This window comes from Malaya genurostris, chromosome 2, assembly GCF_030247185.1.
Source record: "Malaya genurostris strain Urasoe2022 chromosome 2, Malgen_1.1, whole genome shotgun sequence".
Taxonomy (NCBI): domain Eukaryota; kingdom Metazoa; phylum Arthropoda; class Insecta; order Diptera; family Culicidae; genus Malaya; species Malaya genurostris.
Window position 1 is genome coordinate 17,361,837 of NC_080571.1, and position 18,135 is coordinate 17,379,971.

At 36.8% G+C, this 18,135-nt stretch overlaps 1 protein-coding gene across 1 annotated transcript in view; it reads right to left on the bottom strand.

The window, feature by feature from the left end:
* The window catches only part of LOC131428293 (band 7 protein AGAP004871-like), a 106,412-nt gene extending 98,400 nt beyond the window's left edge, over positions 1 to 8,012 (bottom strand). Inside the window, exon 1 of the mRNA XM_058592121.1 lies at positions 7,384 to 8,012. Coding sequence (XP_058448104.1) covers positions 7,384 to 7,651 — 268 coding nt within the window. The 5' untranslated portion in view covers positions 7,652 to 8,012. The remainder of the gene's footprint in view (positions 1 to 7,383) is intronic.
* Between the last annotated feature and the right edge of the window lie 10,123 nt (positions 8,013 to 18,135).

Here is an 18,135-nt window from a genome sequence, read left to right on the forward strand (position 1 = left end):
CAGAGGCGATACAGCGATTATAGCGATCTTCCAACTTTTCGATACCATTTTTGTAGTACGATTTGTCCTTTGCCTCAAAATAGGCCTCAGTTTCAGCGATTACCTCTTCATTGCTTCTGAATTTTTCACCAGCGAGCATTCTCTTGAGGTCTGAGAACAGCAAAAAGTCACTGGAAGCCAAATCTGGAGAATACGGTGGATGAGGGAGCAATTCGAAGCCCAATTCGTTCAATTTCAGCATGGTTTTCATCGACTTGTAACACGGTGCATTGTCTTGATGAAACAAAACTTTTTTCTTCTTCAAATGAGGCCGTTTTTTTTAAATTTCGTCCTTCAAACGCTCTAATAACGCTATATAATAGTCACTGTTGATGGTTTTTCCCTTTTCAAGGTAGTCGATGAAAATTATACCATGCGAATCCCAAAATACAGACGCCATAACCTTACCGGCCGATTGTTGAGTCTTTCCACGCTTTGGGTTCGGTTCATCGCGTGCAGTCCACTCAGCTGACTGTCGATTGGACTCCGGAGTGAAGTGATGGAGCCATGTTTCGTCCATTGTTATATATCGACGAAAAAATCGGTTTTATTTCGATATAACAGCTCCAAACACTGCTCAGAATCATCAATTCGTTGTTGTTTTTGATCGATTGTGAGCTCACGCGGCACCCACTTTGCACAAAGCTTTCTCATATCCAAATATTCGTGAATAATATGTCCAACACGTTCCTTTGATATCTTTAGGGTATCAGCTATCTCGATCAACTTCACTTTACGGTCATTGAAAATCATTTTGTGGATTTTTTTCACGTTTTCATCGGTAACAGCCTCTTTTGGACGTCCACTGCGTTCATCGTCTTCGGTGCTCATATGACCAGTACGAAATTTTGCAAACCACTTACGAATTGTTGCTTCGCCCGGCGCAGAGTCTGAATAACACTCATCAAGCCATTTTTTGGTATCGGCGGCACTTTTTTCATCAAAAAGTAGTGTTTCATCAACACACGAATCTCCTTTTTTCTATTTTTTTTTCACAATAACCAAAGTAGCTTCACTCAAAATGCAATATCGCACAAACTAATAATCAGACAGCTGTCATATTTATACACGTATCTTTTGAAGGTTGGTACTAACTGAAAATGGTATGGATTTAATTCTAGTGGCGCCCTCTCATAGAAACGATACGAACTTTTCAGCCGATCTGTTAGTTGCTGGCCAAACGAATCGATTTCAGCTATACCGGTTACAAGCTTCTGGTTCCGGAAGTACCGGAAACAGTGGTCGAAAACTCAAAAACGGAACTCCCTTCATTCTCTCAGAAACAGCTAAGTCGATTTTCACAAACTTAGACTCCAATAAAAGTTTAAACGTCTATAGAAAACATACTGCTTTTGACCTTTTTTCGGATGTCCCTTCCGGTTAAAACTATCGAAAATTGAAAAGGTTATGCCAATGTATGCCCAAACAAACTATTTTGTTCTTATTCAATATTCAAAGAAAAGCTTTTTGGTGAGTCCCTTAGTAACATCAATGAGAATATGTACACTTAAAACCGTTTCTCTAGCTCGACATAATGAAATGCCGAATTAGATTGGCAACACAACATTTTACTGACCATTCAGTAATCCACACACTCTTTTCCGAAAATCGTTAAAGTAAAATGCTGATATCTCGGTGAAGCGCGTTTATTTGCCGAAGTTTGGCATAGTAAAGACTGTCCCAGAAAGTATGGACGCAACCAAAAACGGCTGCCAAATGGTGCACAGAACGCGGACTGTCACTGAGAAAGATAGCAAAAATGGAAGGAGTAAGTGAAAAAACCGTGCGAAATGCAATCAGGAAGTTCGGTGAGGATAACACCTTCGAGGATAAACCGAAAACGGGTCGAAAAAAAGGTCCTGCTAACCCTCAGTTGGATAAACGTATACTGAAGGCGTTCGAGCAAAAGAAAGAGGTTTCAGTTCGGGATGTGGCCAAAAAAGTGGGCACTTCGAAGTCAATTGTTCTTCGTGCTAAAGAACGTTTGAATCTTCGAACCTATAAAAAGCAGAAACAACCAAAACGTAGTGCAAAACAAGAAGAATCGATCAGGCCGAGGGTTCGCAAGCTGTACAATACGATTCTTGCTGGAAATTTGAACTGCATAATCATGGATGACGAAACCTACGTGAAACTCGATTACAAATTCTTGCCGGGACCGCAATATTATACGGTGGGAGAAGGGCAAGTGTTAAACCAGTCCGAGACATCGATTGAAGTCGAAAAGTTTAGTAAGAAAGCTACGGTCTGGCAAGCAATTTGTAGCTGCGGTAAGATTTCGAAACCATTCATCACCACTGATTCAATGAACCGCGAAATATACATCGCGGAATGTTTACTAAAACGACTTCTACCCATGATTCGAAGCCACAAGGATCCTGTTGTCTTCTGGCAAGATCTTGCTTCTTGCCACTACTCGAAATCTACGGTAGAATGGTATACTACCAAGAATGTCACTTTCGTCCCAAAAGACATGAATTCACCAAATTGCCCACTACTTTGTATAAGGTAAACTGAATGAACCTAGAAATAAATACTAATGTGGTATAGTAGAAGTTAGTACAAAAATAATCTAGAATTTGATCAAAATTACTGGAAAATACGAGCAAATTACTACCTTGTCGATCTTGTTTACCCATAACTGGTTTAAAAGCACCTCAATAATTTACCTATATTATAAGTTTGTGCAATTTTATTTGATCCTGGGTGCATTCTACAAGAATAGGATATTGAGAACTTCAACTTTACCCAGTCATAACTTTGTTGTTAGTCAACTGATTTTCGAAATTTGTTCACCATTGGAAAGTATGTTGTAAAATAGTATTCAGATTAATCTGTATTTTTATTGTAAAGAACTATACTGGTTATTTCATAATATTTAATAGTGTTTCAGAATGTTTAATGTAACTAATCTGAACTTTAATTTAGGTGTTTCGTTTCAAATGGTAGTAGTGAAAAAGGGGAATGCTTGCATAAGTCATACAATTGATCAACTAACTGGTATTCGGAAGTTCTGAAGAACATGCCAGTTGTTTTCGTATTCACGACATTCAGTTATGTCACTGACATTACCCACCCGCCTTATTTTTAAATTGACTATCTGAGACTTTGAATTTAAAGATTTCTGATATCGAACGTCGAGATCTGGTGTTATCTCGACCTTTCAGGCAATTCTAAGATATTTGACACAAAAAATAAATTTCCTATTTCGGTGATTTTTTTTCAAAAACAATTTTTTTTTTCAGATGACAGATCCTAACGTTTCAGCCAATTTTAAGATATTTGGAATTGAAAATAATTTGGGTGGTGAAAATTATCCAACTTTCACCATTATCTTTACGTTTCGTTTTAGACTCGTCAGTGCACAGCAGTTTATGATTCCAAAATATTGGCACCCTACTGTTTAATTATACTACCATTGTAATTGAACAGTAGAGTGCCAATATTTTGGAATTAAATGATAAAAATCCAACCATAAAAAATATTTTATGTTTTTGGTTAAAAAGTATTACCCTATATAGTATGAATTTCATATACAAAAGTAACATAAGTGCAGGGTTTCATTCAGTAAGAAGAATTCAAACGGAGAGGTTGTTTTTCGAGACGAAGACAACTGTAAGCTGCAGGTAGATTTGTTGGTTGGTGCTAATCGCAAAGGCTGCAGTTTCAGAAGTACCTATGGAATAGTGGAACTCACTTCACTGAGAAAGATAGCCTAATCGATCGATTTGAAGAATACGTTTTTTATATGAGAATAAGAGAGATATGAGATAGGCATCATCACATCATTAGGTGGATAAAAACCGGTTTTACTTAATTTCGTGAAATTTTTTGTGCTAAATTCGTAATTATACTTTTCTGAATTGGTAAACTAGTATATGATAGATTTTCCGAAACGATTCTAAGTTTTTGACATTTAAATTTTAATATTCTATCGATTATAATTGATGTCGTTTAGGATAGCGGAAATAAAAATCAAGCAATAAATTGTTTTTAAATTGTATTTGATTTCTTTTGCCATTGGTTAGTATATAAAAATCCAAAAAAAATTACGTTCTATTTCTTATTGTACAAAGCCATTGAAATTATTTAAAATTTTTGTGTTGTCACAAAATTTATTTTATTAGTATAATTCAAATTCTATATCTTTATGAAACAGATGAAATCAGCACGGAATTTTGAAAATAGTTTTTTTAGATTTGACGGAAAACCTAAAACAAAATCAGAATTTTAGTAGTTATCAATTGCGTTTGGGTTGTGCATAAAAATTGTTTAGATCTTTTGTCCAATACAATATTATTATTATTTTTAGAGTTTAGATATATTTATTTGAGGTTTTTTTGTAAATTTTGTTCATAATAAATTTCCAACCAAAATAATAAAAAAAAAATTAATGTCAAAATTTCAATTGAGATTCTTTGAACGGGTATATAATTTTGTTCATCAATACATTGCTACTGGTAATGATTCCAATATTTTGCAGCAGAAAAATGTGCATGTCATCGCTTTAATTTTTGAGTTATATACAAACATATGAAAAAAACTACAAGGATCATGGGGTCCCATGGGGTTGTTCGGATCATTGATGTGGAACAAGGCAACCAAAATTTCTAATGATCTCCATCAAAAAGTTCAATCAATCCGAACCAACACCGAACATCATTTGTCTTGATTTCCATTTGTTTTATGACCGACGAAATTACACCATTATCCCAAATATAAGCAATTATATCTTTGTACATACTTGCGATTTCGATAATTCTCGGTTAATTTTTCAAAAGGGCGTATAAGTAAGTGACAGTTTCTCTTTGTTTACTTTCTCTTCTATTAATTGCCAAGCGGTTTCCACGTTTATCACTCAACTCTTTGCATGAAATGATACCCGAAACTTTCGACTTTCAAACAGAATAGTGATATCAAAGAAAATCTTTTTAATCACATCACAATAATCGAAAGAGAAACTGTCACTTGCTTATACGCCCTAATGAAAAATCAACCGAGAATTAAGCTTCTCTTCGCCAAGCTTGTGTTCAAGTTTTTTATGCAAGCAGTTTTTCTAGCGTTAAGTTTCTCTACCATTCTGCGATTTCGGTTGAAGCGATAAACTATTTCTCATTATCAATCGAGTTCATCTAATATAAATTAGAAATTAATCTTAAGCACTAAAAATTTATCCAGAGGTAGTTGTCAATTTCTCATGGGGAAACGACATAACATGGAATTCCGAGCTTGCATGACACAAGATCAGAGCATACCAATTAATGGCTGAGGCCAGTGTGTTTTTGGGCGTTTTAAAGGGCTATTTTCACGCTTCAAATCTGATTTTCTCAGAAACGGTGACGAATATCAAAAAACCCAACAGACAATCTCTTAGAAATTTAGTTTAGATTATTCTGTGAAAATTTTAGAATAATTGTTTGACTTTAGCGGTCGGGAAAGTCTTTTTTCTGAAGGAAGAGTTGCATAGCTGAAAACGGCAACTTTTAACATGTTCATTGAATATCTCGCCTTCTAAAGCATGGATCAAAAATCTGTCCTGACAATGTCTAGATAATTTAGTTTAGATGCGATTAGTGCATAAAAACATATATGTTGTCGCGATAAAAATTAAGTGAATGTTATTTTTGTAATGGTAAGTACGTTTCTAACATTTTTTTCTGCTCTTGTATCCTGGTAACGTAACGAAACATGAGAGAGAAATAAAATCGGCTCATCAAGGCTGCCAAACAAGCGGTAGCTTTATTGGATTTTATGTGATGTAGTCAAACTTGTAACCGAAAATATCAAAACTTTCTTGGCCACCCGGCCACATCGAGAGTCATTTTACACATTTACGAGAGAGCATGGAGAGAAATGTAATACGCGAGCGAGCCACACGGTTTTACGCTAACAACTGGCATCAGCCCTTAAGGCTTCAAATCGTATTATGGCACGTTTTTGTCTTGCTGTCTAGCAACAACCTACCTCTAGCATGCTACGCGTAGGACTGAAACGTTAGCTATAATTTCGCTCCTATTTATAGATACGCGTGCTTCCAAAAGCTTCGCTTTTGCGGCGATTGACCAATCAGAGCGATGCTTTCTGATATATCGCCTACTCCTTCAAAACCGTCGTATATGGCAGGGAAATCCGGTATGCCAAAGATTTTTAGCAGCCAAATAGGACACTGCTCGCTACTAATCAAAATTTCAATCATATATAATGGAAAATACGTGCATTGATACATTCAAATCGAAACGTAGAAATATTTCCTATCAAATGATGAAATAATATTAATAATTGATACAAAATAGACTTAGCTGTAAGTGTTTAAAACCTGACCATCTTGCTACGTGTAGTTTTTCTTGAGTTTCTGATTTGCACAGCTATATAGAAAATAAAGATGTGTTCCACATCAAAAAATGAAATATTCATAAATATTTATAAATTCATCGATTTTTTAAGGTTTTCTTTTGATAGTGCAAGAATGATAGCTGGGCAAAAATTGTTGCTGGTATCAGTAGCAATCGAATGATGTGTAAAAAAATATAGGTCATCGCTTTGGCCATCGAGATATTTACGATCATTTTAAACAGTCTCTCCTTTACTGAGGTCATCTATCTACAGTTTTCATTATAACTTGGGGTAGACAACCCTATTTTTCATTTTTTTTTCAGTGCATTTCATTTCTAGAAGTAGTACCTTTCCAATGGTAAACAAATTTCGTTAAAGTTGAAGTGTTCAATATTTTCTATGCGACGTTTATGCCAATGGAAAGAAAATAAGAAAGCAGATAGGGCATGTTGGGCGCGTGAAAACAACCTGGAACGGGAAAAATGAAATTTTCATTGGTTTTCCTTTACCAATCGTCTCCTACAAAGTTTTTGAATCAATCTACGAACTTCACAAAATTCGAAAGTGTAAAATTTGTTGAGATTCGTTGAAAAACAGCTGAGCTATGACAGCTCGAAGTTACCGTTCCAACTTTTTTTCAGGCTTGATATTTGGAGTGTTAATGAGGGGCAGTTTTCAGAAGAAATTTCAAATTTTCTAGCTCAAACGAGTGATTTAGTCCGATATATGATTTCGTTCTTCAGCTGCTTTCGACTAAACGCACGAATGAAGCTGACGATTTTCGTAACCCTGGCTCCTCAGCTACGAATAATGACATTTAAGAAGGTCCGAGTGTGATCGGTGCGACATTCACCTTAAACGCAATGTACTATCTCTTTAATTTAAAAGTGAATTTAATTTCAAAAAACAATATACCTCACAATCAAAAAACAGTCACCGAAACGGCAAGGATTATCAAGATTCTGGCCCGCGTTATTGCATTGATCATCTGACAACTTGTAAACAACTAACCTGTTCTGATCCTATGTATATCCGATATCGGAATTGCTAGTGTTTGCGGGTTGAAGGTGGACTGTGATCGTGGAGGTGCAGGTGGCTGTGATTGCTGTTGTTGTTGTTGCTGTTGTTGTTGTTGTTGCTGCAGTTGCTGCTGATACTGTTGCTGTTGCTGAGGAGTTTGCGATTGCGACAGTGACAGTGGAACTGCCGGTCCCAGTTGATGTTGAAACAGTTGAACATCTGGGATTACGATGTCATCTTGCTGATTAATCGAAGTCATCTTGTTTATTTTGTTTTTATTTTCAACTACGATTCAACTGCTGTTTTGCTACTTTCAAGCACCAGGTATTTTTTTGCAAACAGAAATCTTCTCCCAGAGTGTTGACCTTTGTACAAGCGCACTTGTTGTGATTTTTGCGTGTAACCGAAACGGAAGCGTCGCGACGGCACTGTATCATTGAATGGACGGGCGTGGGTGTACAAGTTTTTTTTGCTCCAGACTGAAATAAATCAATCGCCAATGAACAACCGACAGACCCCGTACCGGGGCGTGAGAAATAAACAACGCGCCAAACTCGAACCGCGCTGGCAGCGATCGATTAAACGCCACCTCGATCGGAACTCTGTGGAGCGGGACTCCGGCATGAACTGGTCGATTGCGCTGCTACTGGATGGAATTCGCTTCGATGCCGATTTAAATATTTTGACAACCACCGTCCTATGCGGAACGATTTTGAGCGGTTCGGTTCCTTTCTAGAGGCAGAAAGCAGAAAGAGACAAACGGATGTACAGCCGGAATAGGCGAGAGTGAGTCGGTCAGGCCTGTACTCTTCTGTCCACGGCTTTCCTCAGTTCATTAGGCTACTTAATTGCGGAAAATTGTTTATTGCGAATCCGGTGAGTGCGAGATATTATTATTATGATTTTTTCTCGGACGTTGCCTGCTTCCACTGTGGCCCGTTGGAGAAAGTGAGTCGAGAACCGATTTGAGCACGCGTCCGGTAGCTACTAAACGCAGATTTAAGACCGATGCGCACGCGGCCACGAGATCCAGAGAGCAAAGAGTACAGAGGCAGTTTGGCTTTTGGCTGGTCAGAGGCAAATATAAACATCGGCCGAAAAAAAAAGTGGCCGGTTACGTTCGACGGCCACAAACCCGATGATGGTTGTGATGGGGAAAATACAGTCGCAGAACATGGATCGAGAATTATCAGAAAATAGTGTGTTGGGATTTGGATATGTGTTTTCCGAGCTCGAATTCCGGCCAGAAATAGGCTGAACTATAGTGCTCCAGTGGCTTTGAGTTATTTGAACGATTAATTTCGTTAGCATTCCGGAAAATATTATTCTTCTTTATTTCACCGAGTTATGGACCGGCCACTGTGAAGAACTAAACAACGTGACATTTTTACACAGTCTTGACAGATTGATTGATGTCACAGAAAGCATTGCTTATCTTCGTCACGTTTTTGTTTTTGATACGCTAATTCAGAATTGGTACTGATGTGGTTTTGTGTGAGAATTTTTTTTTGTTAACGTTGACGTTTTCGTTCAACGTATACAAGGTATTCTACTCTGAAAATAATTTACCTACTAGCATCATGTGCAAAGCATTTGAAAGCATTCATTAAAATATAAACTCAACTCATAAAATGAGGGTAAAAACTGTTTATTTGTAGTGTAAATCATGCTACATTTATCTGAAATGCACATCCAAACGATAAGATATATCGTTATATGAATTGATATGAATTTAATATGAATGACACATTGTTTTTCATATATATTTACACACTTAAAACCAATTCTCGAGCTCGGTAAAGTAAAATGCCGAGCCAGATCGGCAACACACAATTTTGCTGATTGTTTCTGTAATCAATATTATGTTTTCCGAGATTCGTTTAAAATATTTACTGATTTTTTTGGCAAAGTGCATCTTTTTGCCGAAATTTGGCTTAACTTTTTGCTGAACTCATCGGTGAATAACGATTATGCCAGTAGCAAATACGTTAACCGAAATTTCGAAATATGTGTTAACTTTTGCCGAAATTCGGCAATACAACTGTCATTTATGCTTTGTAAAGGGTGATTTTTTAAGAGCTTGAGAACTTTTTTAAACAATAAAACGCATAAAATTTGCAAAATCTCATCGGTTCTTTATTTTAAACGTTAGATTGGTACATGACATTTACTTTTTGAAGATAATTTCATTTAAATGTTGACCGCGGCTGCGTCTTAGGTGGTCCATTCGGAAAGTCCAATTTTGGGCAACTTTTTCGAGCATTTCGGCCGGAATAGCCCGAATTTCTTCGGAAATGTTGTCTTCCAAAGCTGGAATAGTTACTGGCTTATTTCTGTAGACTTTAGACTTGACGTAGCCCCACAAAAAATAGTCTAAAGGCGTCAAATCGCATGATCTTGGTGGCCAACTTACCGGTCCATTTCTTGAGATGAATTGTTCTCCGAAGTTTTCCCTCAAAATGGCCATAGAATCGCGAGCTGTGTGGCATGTAGCGCCATCTTGTTGAAACCACATGTCAACCAAGTTCAGTTCTTCCATTTTTGGCAACAAAAAGTTTGTTAGCATCGAACGATAGCGATCGCCATTCACTGTAACGTTGCGTCCAACAGCATCTTTGAAAAAATACGGTCCAATGATTCCACCAGCGTACAAACCACACCAAACAGTGCATTTTTCGGGATGCATGGGCAGTTCTTGAACGGCTTCTGGTTGCTCTTCACTCCAAATGCGGCAATTTTGCTTATTTACGTAGCCATTCAACCAGAAATGAGCCTCATCGCTGAACAAAATTTGTCGATAAAAAAGCGGATTTTCCGAATGGACCACCTAAGACGCAGCCGCGGTCAACATTTGAATGAAATTATCATCAAAAAGTAAATGTCATGTACCAATCTAACGTTTAAAATAAAGAACCGATGAGATTTTGCAAATTTTATGCGTTTTATTGTTTAAAAAAGTTCTCAAGCTCTTAAAAAATCACCCTTTATTTTCGCTTGGAAGGAAGCCGTTATTTTCTGACGCAATATTTTGCAGAAGTTTTCCGATGATTACTCGAAAAAATTGAATACATTTTGGAAGTAGTCCAGAAGGAAGATGTGATAATCTACTGCCTTTTTAGTGAGTACAATTACTACAAATTTTTATTTTTTAGAAATCCCCTTCCATAGCTTGCTTTGACTGCCAAGAAGTTATTACGAGATGCCGATTTGAATAGACGATAGACGAATTTAATGAAGGTAATTACTCTTTGGCCTGGAGGAGTATCGAAATCCCTATTGTATCGGATATGTTCTGAATTTACTGTTTTTTGCATGTTCTACACTGTGTTTAGCGTTTTTTAAACGCAGTTTGATTCGAAGTAGAGTCATTGAGTACTACCAGTAACAAATTCATTAATGTTCTTTATTTTTTCGCATCTTTTGTATTTTTTCACTTTTATACGAGAATAAAACGAATCCTAGACCACTCATTGGACATTTATAATTTCCAAAAACTAGAATCTTTTTTTGGTTGCTTCCAATACTTGGAATCTTGGTAATTCATAAATTCCATCTGCTGAACATACAGTAAAAGTGTTGTCGAATGTATCATAAACTTTTTGCTGACAATTTCAGTAATAACTGCCGCCGAGACTCCGCAATTTCTGTGCAAATCTCGGCAATCATTTTACCGAGATTCAGCCGAAAAAAATTAAGTGTGTATGCTGTACTCATTTTCCTTAGAAAATGAAGTGTTCTACACATGTAGTTCGATTCAATAGCCAAACACATCACATCCAAAAGAAAAACACATCAAAGCTAAGTGAAAACTAATCTAATCTTGCATCTTAGTGATTTCGCACATGAAATCGCTTGGGTTATGTATTGATATGGAAAAGTATATTAAATTGAAGTGCTGTTTACACATGAATCGATTGTGCGAATTTTTATCAGTGTAGTATAATTATTTTTCGGATTTATTGCCTTCGTATGCCCTAACTTCTTACTCAATGTCACTCATTAAAAGTCACCTGTCTAAAAGCAGTTTTTCACATTTTAGTGAAAGTTTCCGCATTATTTGCATATCCTGTTGATTCCCTCTCAGCAGGCCGTTCAATTTTGTTGGTTTTTGAGCCCTTGTTGAACGACATATTGCACGAAATATTCGTTCAATTTGTTGGAACGGTTTGTTGTTGTTTTTTGTCTTGCAAAAATAGTGTGAAAATTAAGTGTTACCTTTACATAGAAAGAAAATTTGTTGTTATTCTACGTGAAGTAGAAGTATTGAGCAGGTATGTATTGTTAGTTTAAACAAATAAGTGGAAAAAACTTCAGAAATTCTGCAGTAAAACTAGTCCAACGGGACTCCAACTCCTCATGTTAAAAATGGCTCAACAATGGACCTCTGTCTGCCGGGTTTGTTGAACGAAAAAAATGGCATTCGGTTCAACGGTCTGTTTCAAAATCGGCAAACGAAGGTCCCGTGTTGGCCTCCCGTTGAACGATTGATTGGACTTTCATTGGACCAATGAAGGACCACCGTTGAACGTTTTTTTCTAAGTGGGTTATCCAAGGTTTAGCTTAACATTGGCCAAATATTTTTCTGTAGGATAAAGTTCTGGGGTATTCGAAGAATTGGAATCGTTAAGTATAATGCCAATGTTGTTTTCTGCATACCACTACTGGGTAACATAGTCATAATGGTTGGACGATAAATGAGGCCAAAACAACACATAGCTCGTGTGCTTGTGAATTATTAATATCCAAACGTGTTTACGTTTCGTTTTTGACTCATCAGTGCAATGATCTGCTTAATGCAAAATTTGAACCGCTAAGCAGACGCAAAGTTTCTGGTTCAAATTGAACTGCCGAGTTTTGCATTAAGCAGTTCAATTTAAACTGCTATGCACTGAGGAGTCAAAGACGAAACGTAAACATATTTGAAAATGGTTACGTTCCCTAGCACAAAATTTGGCTAAACCCCATGAATTATAATATCCGTTTCTGGTCCTGAAATGACCATTTCTGGTCTTTTGGTCTTGGAATGATCGTCAACCTTGCAACGGTTATATGACCTAATACCAGGAAGCTGCTTGAAATCAGTGTTTTTGGAACCCATCGAGAATTGACGTGGTTGATGGGCAAAATATCCAAATTGGTTTCGACTAACCATTTTTAAATGTTAATGTTGTCAACAATGTATCTCAACGTCGCTTGCCGGTTTTCAAGTATTATTTCCACGATTTTCGTGACGTACTCATGACGTCACATCAGTTGAAGTGGATAGTCTGCCGCGTTGTCTAAATCTAAGTAGTGTCTGTTACTATCTCGTGACATCAGTGGCGAAATAGTAAAGATTTTTTTAAACATTGTGGAATTAAATGGAATTATTCTTTTTCTTTTCAAACCGATCTAAAATTTAATGTACCACCTCAATCATTTTTTTCTTTATAAACAACAGTATTTTTCAAAGTTTTATTAATTGAAACAGTTATAAATCCAATCATGATAGTTGATGGTAGTTGTGACCCAAGGCCTTCGCCATGCAGGGTGCATTGGGCCGAATGTCAACAAATTTCAATTTTTATGTATAAAATACCAAAGAATCTGTTTACAAAATAAACCCCAATGAGAGAAAAGGAGGTACACCGAAATCTCCATCTACGAACTAAACGGGGGCTCGTAAAACGAAGTAGTTTGTAAAAAAAAGTTAACGTTATTTGGAATTTACTTCGTAAAAAAAGATTTGTGTGATGAATGTGGAAACCGCCCATCATGGCTATTTTCGGAAAGGATGTAAGCGCAAGAAAATAATGTTTGGGCTCGTTTCAAAATCCAAGATGGCGACTTCCGGTTTATTGATATTGCCTAAAACAACAATATGTGTATTTTCGGAACTGGATTGATGAGTAGATGTCGGAAAACGATGTTTCACATAAAACCCATATTGTAAGGGTTTTCAAAAAATATCGATAAACCGGAAGTCGCCAACTTCGATTTCGGAACCACCGTAAACATTGTTTTATTGCATATTATCCTTAAATCCGTTCCAAAAGTATCTTGAAGAGTTTTCCACGAAATTCAGAAAACCGGAAGTTGCCATCTTGAATTTCAAACAAATTTCTATTTTTTTGGTAATACACACCAAAGATGTTCTCAAAATATCCACATTGTGAGTATTTTCAAGGAATATCAATAGATCGGAAGTGGCCATCTTGTATTCGGAACGATCACAAACATATTCATATTGCAAGGGACTTGAAGGAATATAGATCATACGGAAGATTCCGAAATTTACTCTTTAAATCCGTTAAAAAATACCCATATTGTAGTAGTTTCCATGGAATATAAATGAGCCGTTTTTCGTTTCGATGTATACCAAAACATATATTTACGAAATAGGTTCGTAAAAAAAGTTTAAGTTATTTGGAATTTGGTTCGTAAGAAGAGGTAACGTATAAAAAGTGTTCGTAAACGGAGGTTTGGGTGTATACTAAAATGCCATAGTGTAGAATTCCGATGAATACCTTTCATTGCGTCAATTTGCCTCTCTCCCCTATTACTTGTATGTATTAGCTTCCAACTTCGTACGAAACCGTGCGAACAAAAATTGAACAATCCAATCAGCGTAAACACCACGAGATAGCGTTATGGTGATTATTTTGACATATCCCATGCATTTAGAAAAATGTTTGACGAATTTTTCCATTTACTTGGGTTTGAATGCAGATGGCAAAACCTTACAAATATGGGTAAAAAAATGAAAATCTTGAAAATCTTGGATGAAATTTGATTTAGATGATAAAACATGAGTAAATGGACGAGTAAATCGACTTTTAATAATAATTTATCAATTTATCTCAAAATCCAACCATAAAAACAAAGAATTTCCCAAATATGAAAACAGTACCCAACCTCACTTCTTCGAATTCGATATTTCATCTTACGATTTCTCCATAAATATCAATCAAACATACCACGGAAAGTAACTGAATCATTGATAATCGATTTTTTTACCAAATTTTCAGACGTTTTTGTATATTAGTATTCCATTCATAAGAAAAAACGTGTTTAATCCATCTAACAGTGAGATGATGCCTTTTTAAAAAAAATTCGTATATGTCTTTTTGCATGAATATTCTTCGGTGTTTCAGTTTTCATGGCATTATTTTAACACGTTGACTGCCACGACCATTCTCAGAATTCCGGTCTAAAAAGCCAATTGCATTTAATCTTAGTCGTATGAATGTAATGCGACATTTGCATGTAGCGTTTATTTATTAATAAAATTTCTGTTCATGTCGCCAACATTGATTTTTTGTTCGCTTCCCAGAAGCCATCTATCCATATTAGCACTGATATGCTACGAGTTTAAGCGTAGCTACGCGACAATGGCAAGTAAACACAGTACGAGATAACTCGTAGTCGGCGTCCTAGCAAAGAACGGAATATACGAGTTATCTCGTAGTTGGCAGCAGAGATGTCTATCTCCTCTGTGTGACGAAGAGCAAGCAAAATTTCTCCCCTCGCACTGACAACTTCAACGAGAGCTCTTCTCTTTCACATTTATACACCGCTGTTGTGTAAAGTGTGCACGCATCATGAGTGCGTTTGTTTATTTCCTTTTACCTCTTCCACTGAATCGCACCAAAGTGCTAGAGCATTAGCTAATAAATTCTCTGAGGAGGATGCAGATACTTTCACAGAGGTGTACACGCCGGTGAGCACTCTGCTGTATGGTTTTCGTAGATGAAGCGTGGACACGCAAAATCAGCAAAATAAAACAATTTATCGTAAAATTTTCGGTTTTCCTTGCAAATTTTTCATAGCAAGGCCAGATCTACTCTCTATTAATTGAAGTTCACAGAAGTGTTCGCTCACAATCACGCGCCAGTGGTCACTTGGGTGTATTTAGACGAGAGCGCGTGTGAGCGATTCATGCGAAGAGAATGTGTTTCACTCGCGCCAGCTGCTTTAACCACAAGCACACACTCAAATGCTGTCTATTCGACACTGAGAAGAAGTGCGCTTTCCTCTTTGTGCGGTGCTTCGTTTTTTTCATCCTTGGTGTGGCAAAAATCTGACTCTAGCGTGTATAACTCTGGTGAAATGCCATCTCTGGTTGGCAGTCAACGTGTTAATGACCGTCGTTTTAAGCGGCAATTTGAGATTTTAATCACTAATTACCCTGTAACGTGGAAACTGCAAATCGGATCGAGTTTGAATCTAAACGTGTGACGATCGATTGAACATGCCATGAGATGTAGAAGTAAGTTGATATTTATAGTTTTTCGTTATTATTTACGGTACTTCAAGAGTCGGTATTCAGGAACCAGCATAACCCAAAACGGTGCATACGACCGTAAATTATTATGACGAACAAATTGCAATAGTTTTGAGTCTAACTTCTATATCGGTTTGAATTTAAAAAAACTTATCACCCTGTAATTCCAGAGTCGGAAGACGGAATCGGTAAAATTCATCAATTTTGTATGGGACCATAAGTCTTTCAATTTGAATTATTGTTTACGAAATTCGATTTGGCCTTTTTTGAGAAAATGATTGAGCTTTGAGAAACAAATCTGCAAACCCGATAAACCTGAATAATTTATGTGAAATGGACATTGTTATACTAATCAACCGGAAGTTGGATCTGATTAAACAGCAAGACCTTTTAGTCGAATCTTAGATTTCACTGAATCTTTGATTTTTTATCTTTTTTTCTTTCTCATATCCTGTAGTTCCGGAACCAGAAGTTGGATCCAAACATAATTCAAGAACCTTGTTTGGGAGCATACGACTTTTCAAATGAACCTGAGTTTGTAGAAAACGGTTGAGTCATCTCCGAAAAAAATTGGGTGAAATTATTTGTCACACACGCATTTGCCGATCTCGACGAACTGATTCGAATGGTATATGAGAGTTATGTTCTTCCAGCATTTATTGCTGTAACTAGTTTAAATCAATATAAATATGGAATTGCTTTCAACTCGAAAATTCTGCCATGATCTGGTTTACATATGTCATATTCGAACGATTATGTTGCAAAAAAACGAACGGTGCTAAAAACGGTTCGAAGCACAGTCTTTTTAGTACTTAGAAACAATTGTATGTAACAGTATAATAATCGTGTTTCACGTTGTTCCCAAGCATTGCTTTATCATACAGCGCTCAAAATTACTACAACTGGAATAAGACAAAAAGTCACTTACACAAAAGTGTCGATATCTCCGTTGAAAATGGACGGATTTTAACAATCTATGGCTTGTTGGATAGCTATTACCGTGCGAAATCTAAGTCTATAAACATATTCTGTTTTCAAGGTCAGTTGTGACAGATATTGTAAAAAAACACACAGCATGTGAAAATTTTGACATAAAACCTTGTATACCTCAAAAAGTAAACATACGATCTCAAAACCATTCAATAGCGTTCAGGGTGAAGGGAAGACCTTTTACTTGCGACCTCTTTGTTGACAACAAACATACAGACACACACACGGACATTTGCTCAGTTCGTCGAGTTGAATCGAATAATTCGGTCCTCCCGGCCTCGGAAAAATTTTCTAAAGTTTGAGCGAATTCTATACCAATTTTTTTTATATTTATGAAGAAAAGGTAAAGAGGTAAAAAGGTAAAAATATAAAAAAACGGCTTTTTTCGAATCTTCAAGCAAAATCTGAAAACTATCACCATCGCTTAGTTCAAATCTCGCCACTCGAGCAGCGCAGCGATCGCAAAAGAGTTGGTTGGATTCTTTCAAATCAGCTCCGGGAGATGCGCAATTGGTACATCATTTTGATTGATCAAAGGTTTATTCTTTAACTCAAACCTACAGATACTCAAAAAAGTACAGCAATTGAAAATTGATTATTTTTCTAACGTTCCATTGCATGCTCCGGAAGTAGGATCCGTAACAAAATAAGGAACTCCGTATGAAATTGTAAGACTGTGAATGTGAATATAAGTTTGTGAAAATCAGTTTAGCCAGCTTGAAGAAAAGTGAGTGAGATGCTTTTTGAAGTTTTTGACCATTATTTCCGGTACTTCCGATACCGGATTCCTGGGAGCAGTATAGCCGAAGTTGATCAGCAACAAATATGGGATACAAATTGGAACAGTTTTTAGCATAGTTAAAAAAAATTGCTTCCTCTTTCGCTTCGCCGCTGGTATAAAACAACTCCAGAACCGGAAGTCGGATAAAAATGAAATTGTATTGGACTCTTAAAACTTTTTTTTTCTTAGATTCAAGTTTGTTGAAACCGGTTGAGCAATCTCCGAGAAAAGGAACCGGATGTCAGATTTTGATAAAATTCAGGAGCTTTGTATGGGAACAAAAAAGCTTTGAATTGAATCTACTGAGTCGAATGGTAAATGACACTTAACTCTCCGGGTCTCGGCTCAAAAATCGGTTTTCACAGTGATTGTATAACCTTTCTATATGAGGAAGGCAAAACATGTGCAAACATCTTCAACAACAACGAACACCGACTACGGCAATCCGAACAATAACAGAGATTGTAAGATGAAATGACCCTTTGAGCCAGACCCTGTCAGCTTGGAGCGATCTCAATCTTCAGTTCAGCAACGCCATCGCACGGCTTCACATTCAACATATCATGTCAATTGTATGAGTGCGCAGCCCTGCTATTTTGGCGCGCACGAATTTGACATTTCTCTCCCCTGCTTTTATGTATGAGATTTGATGCGGACTCGCCTGGTGGCGACATGCTCGCAAAAAAGGATGTTGCCAATGATTTGTTCG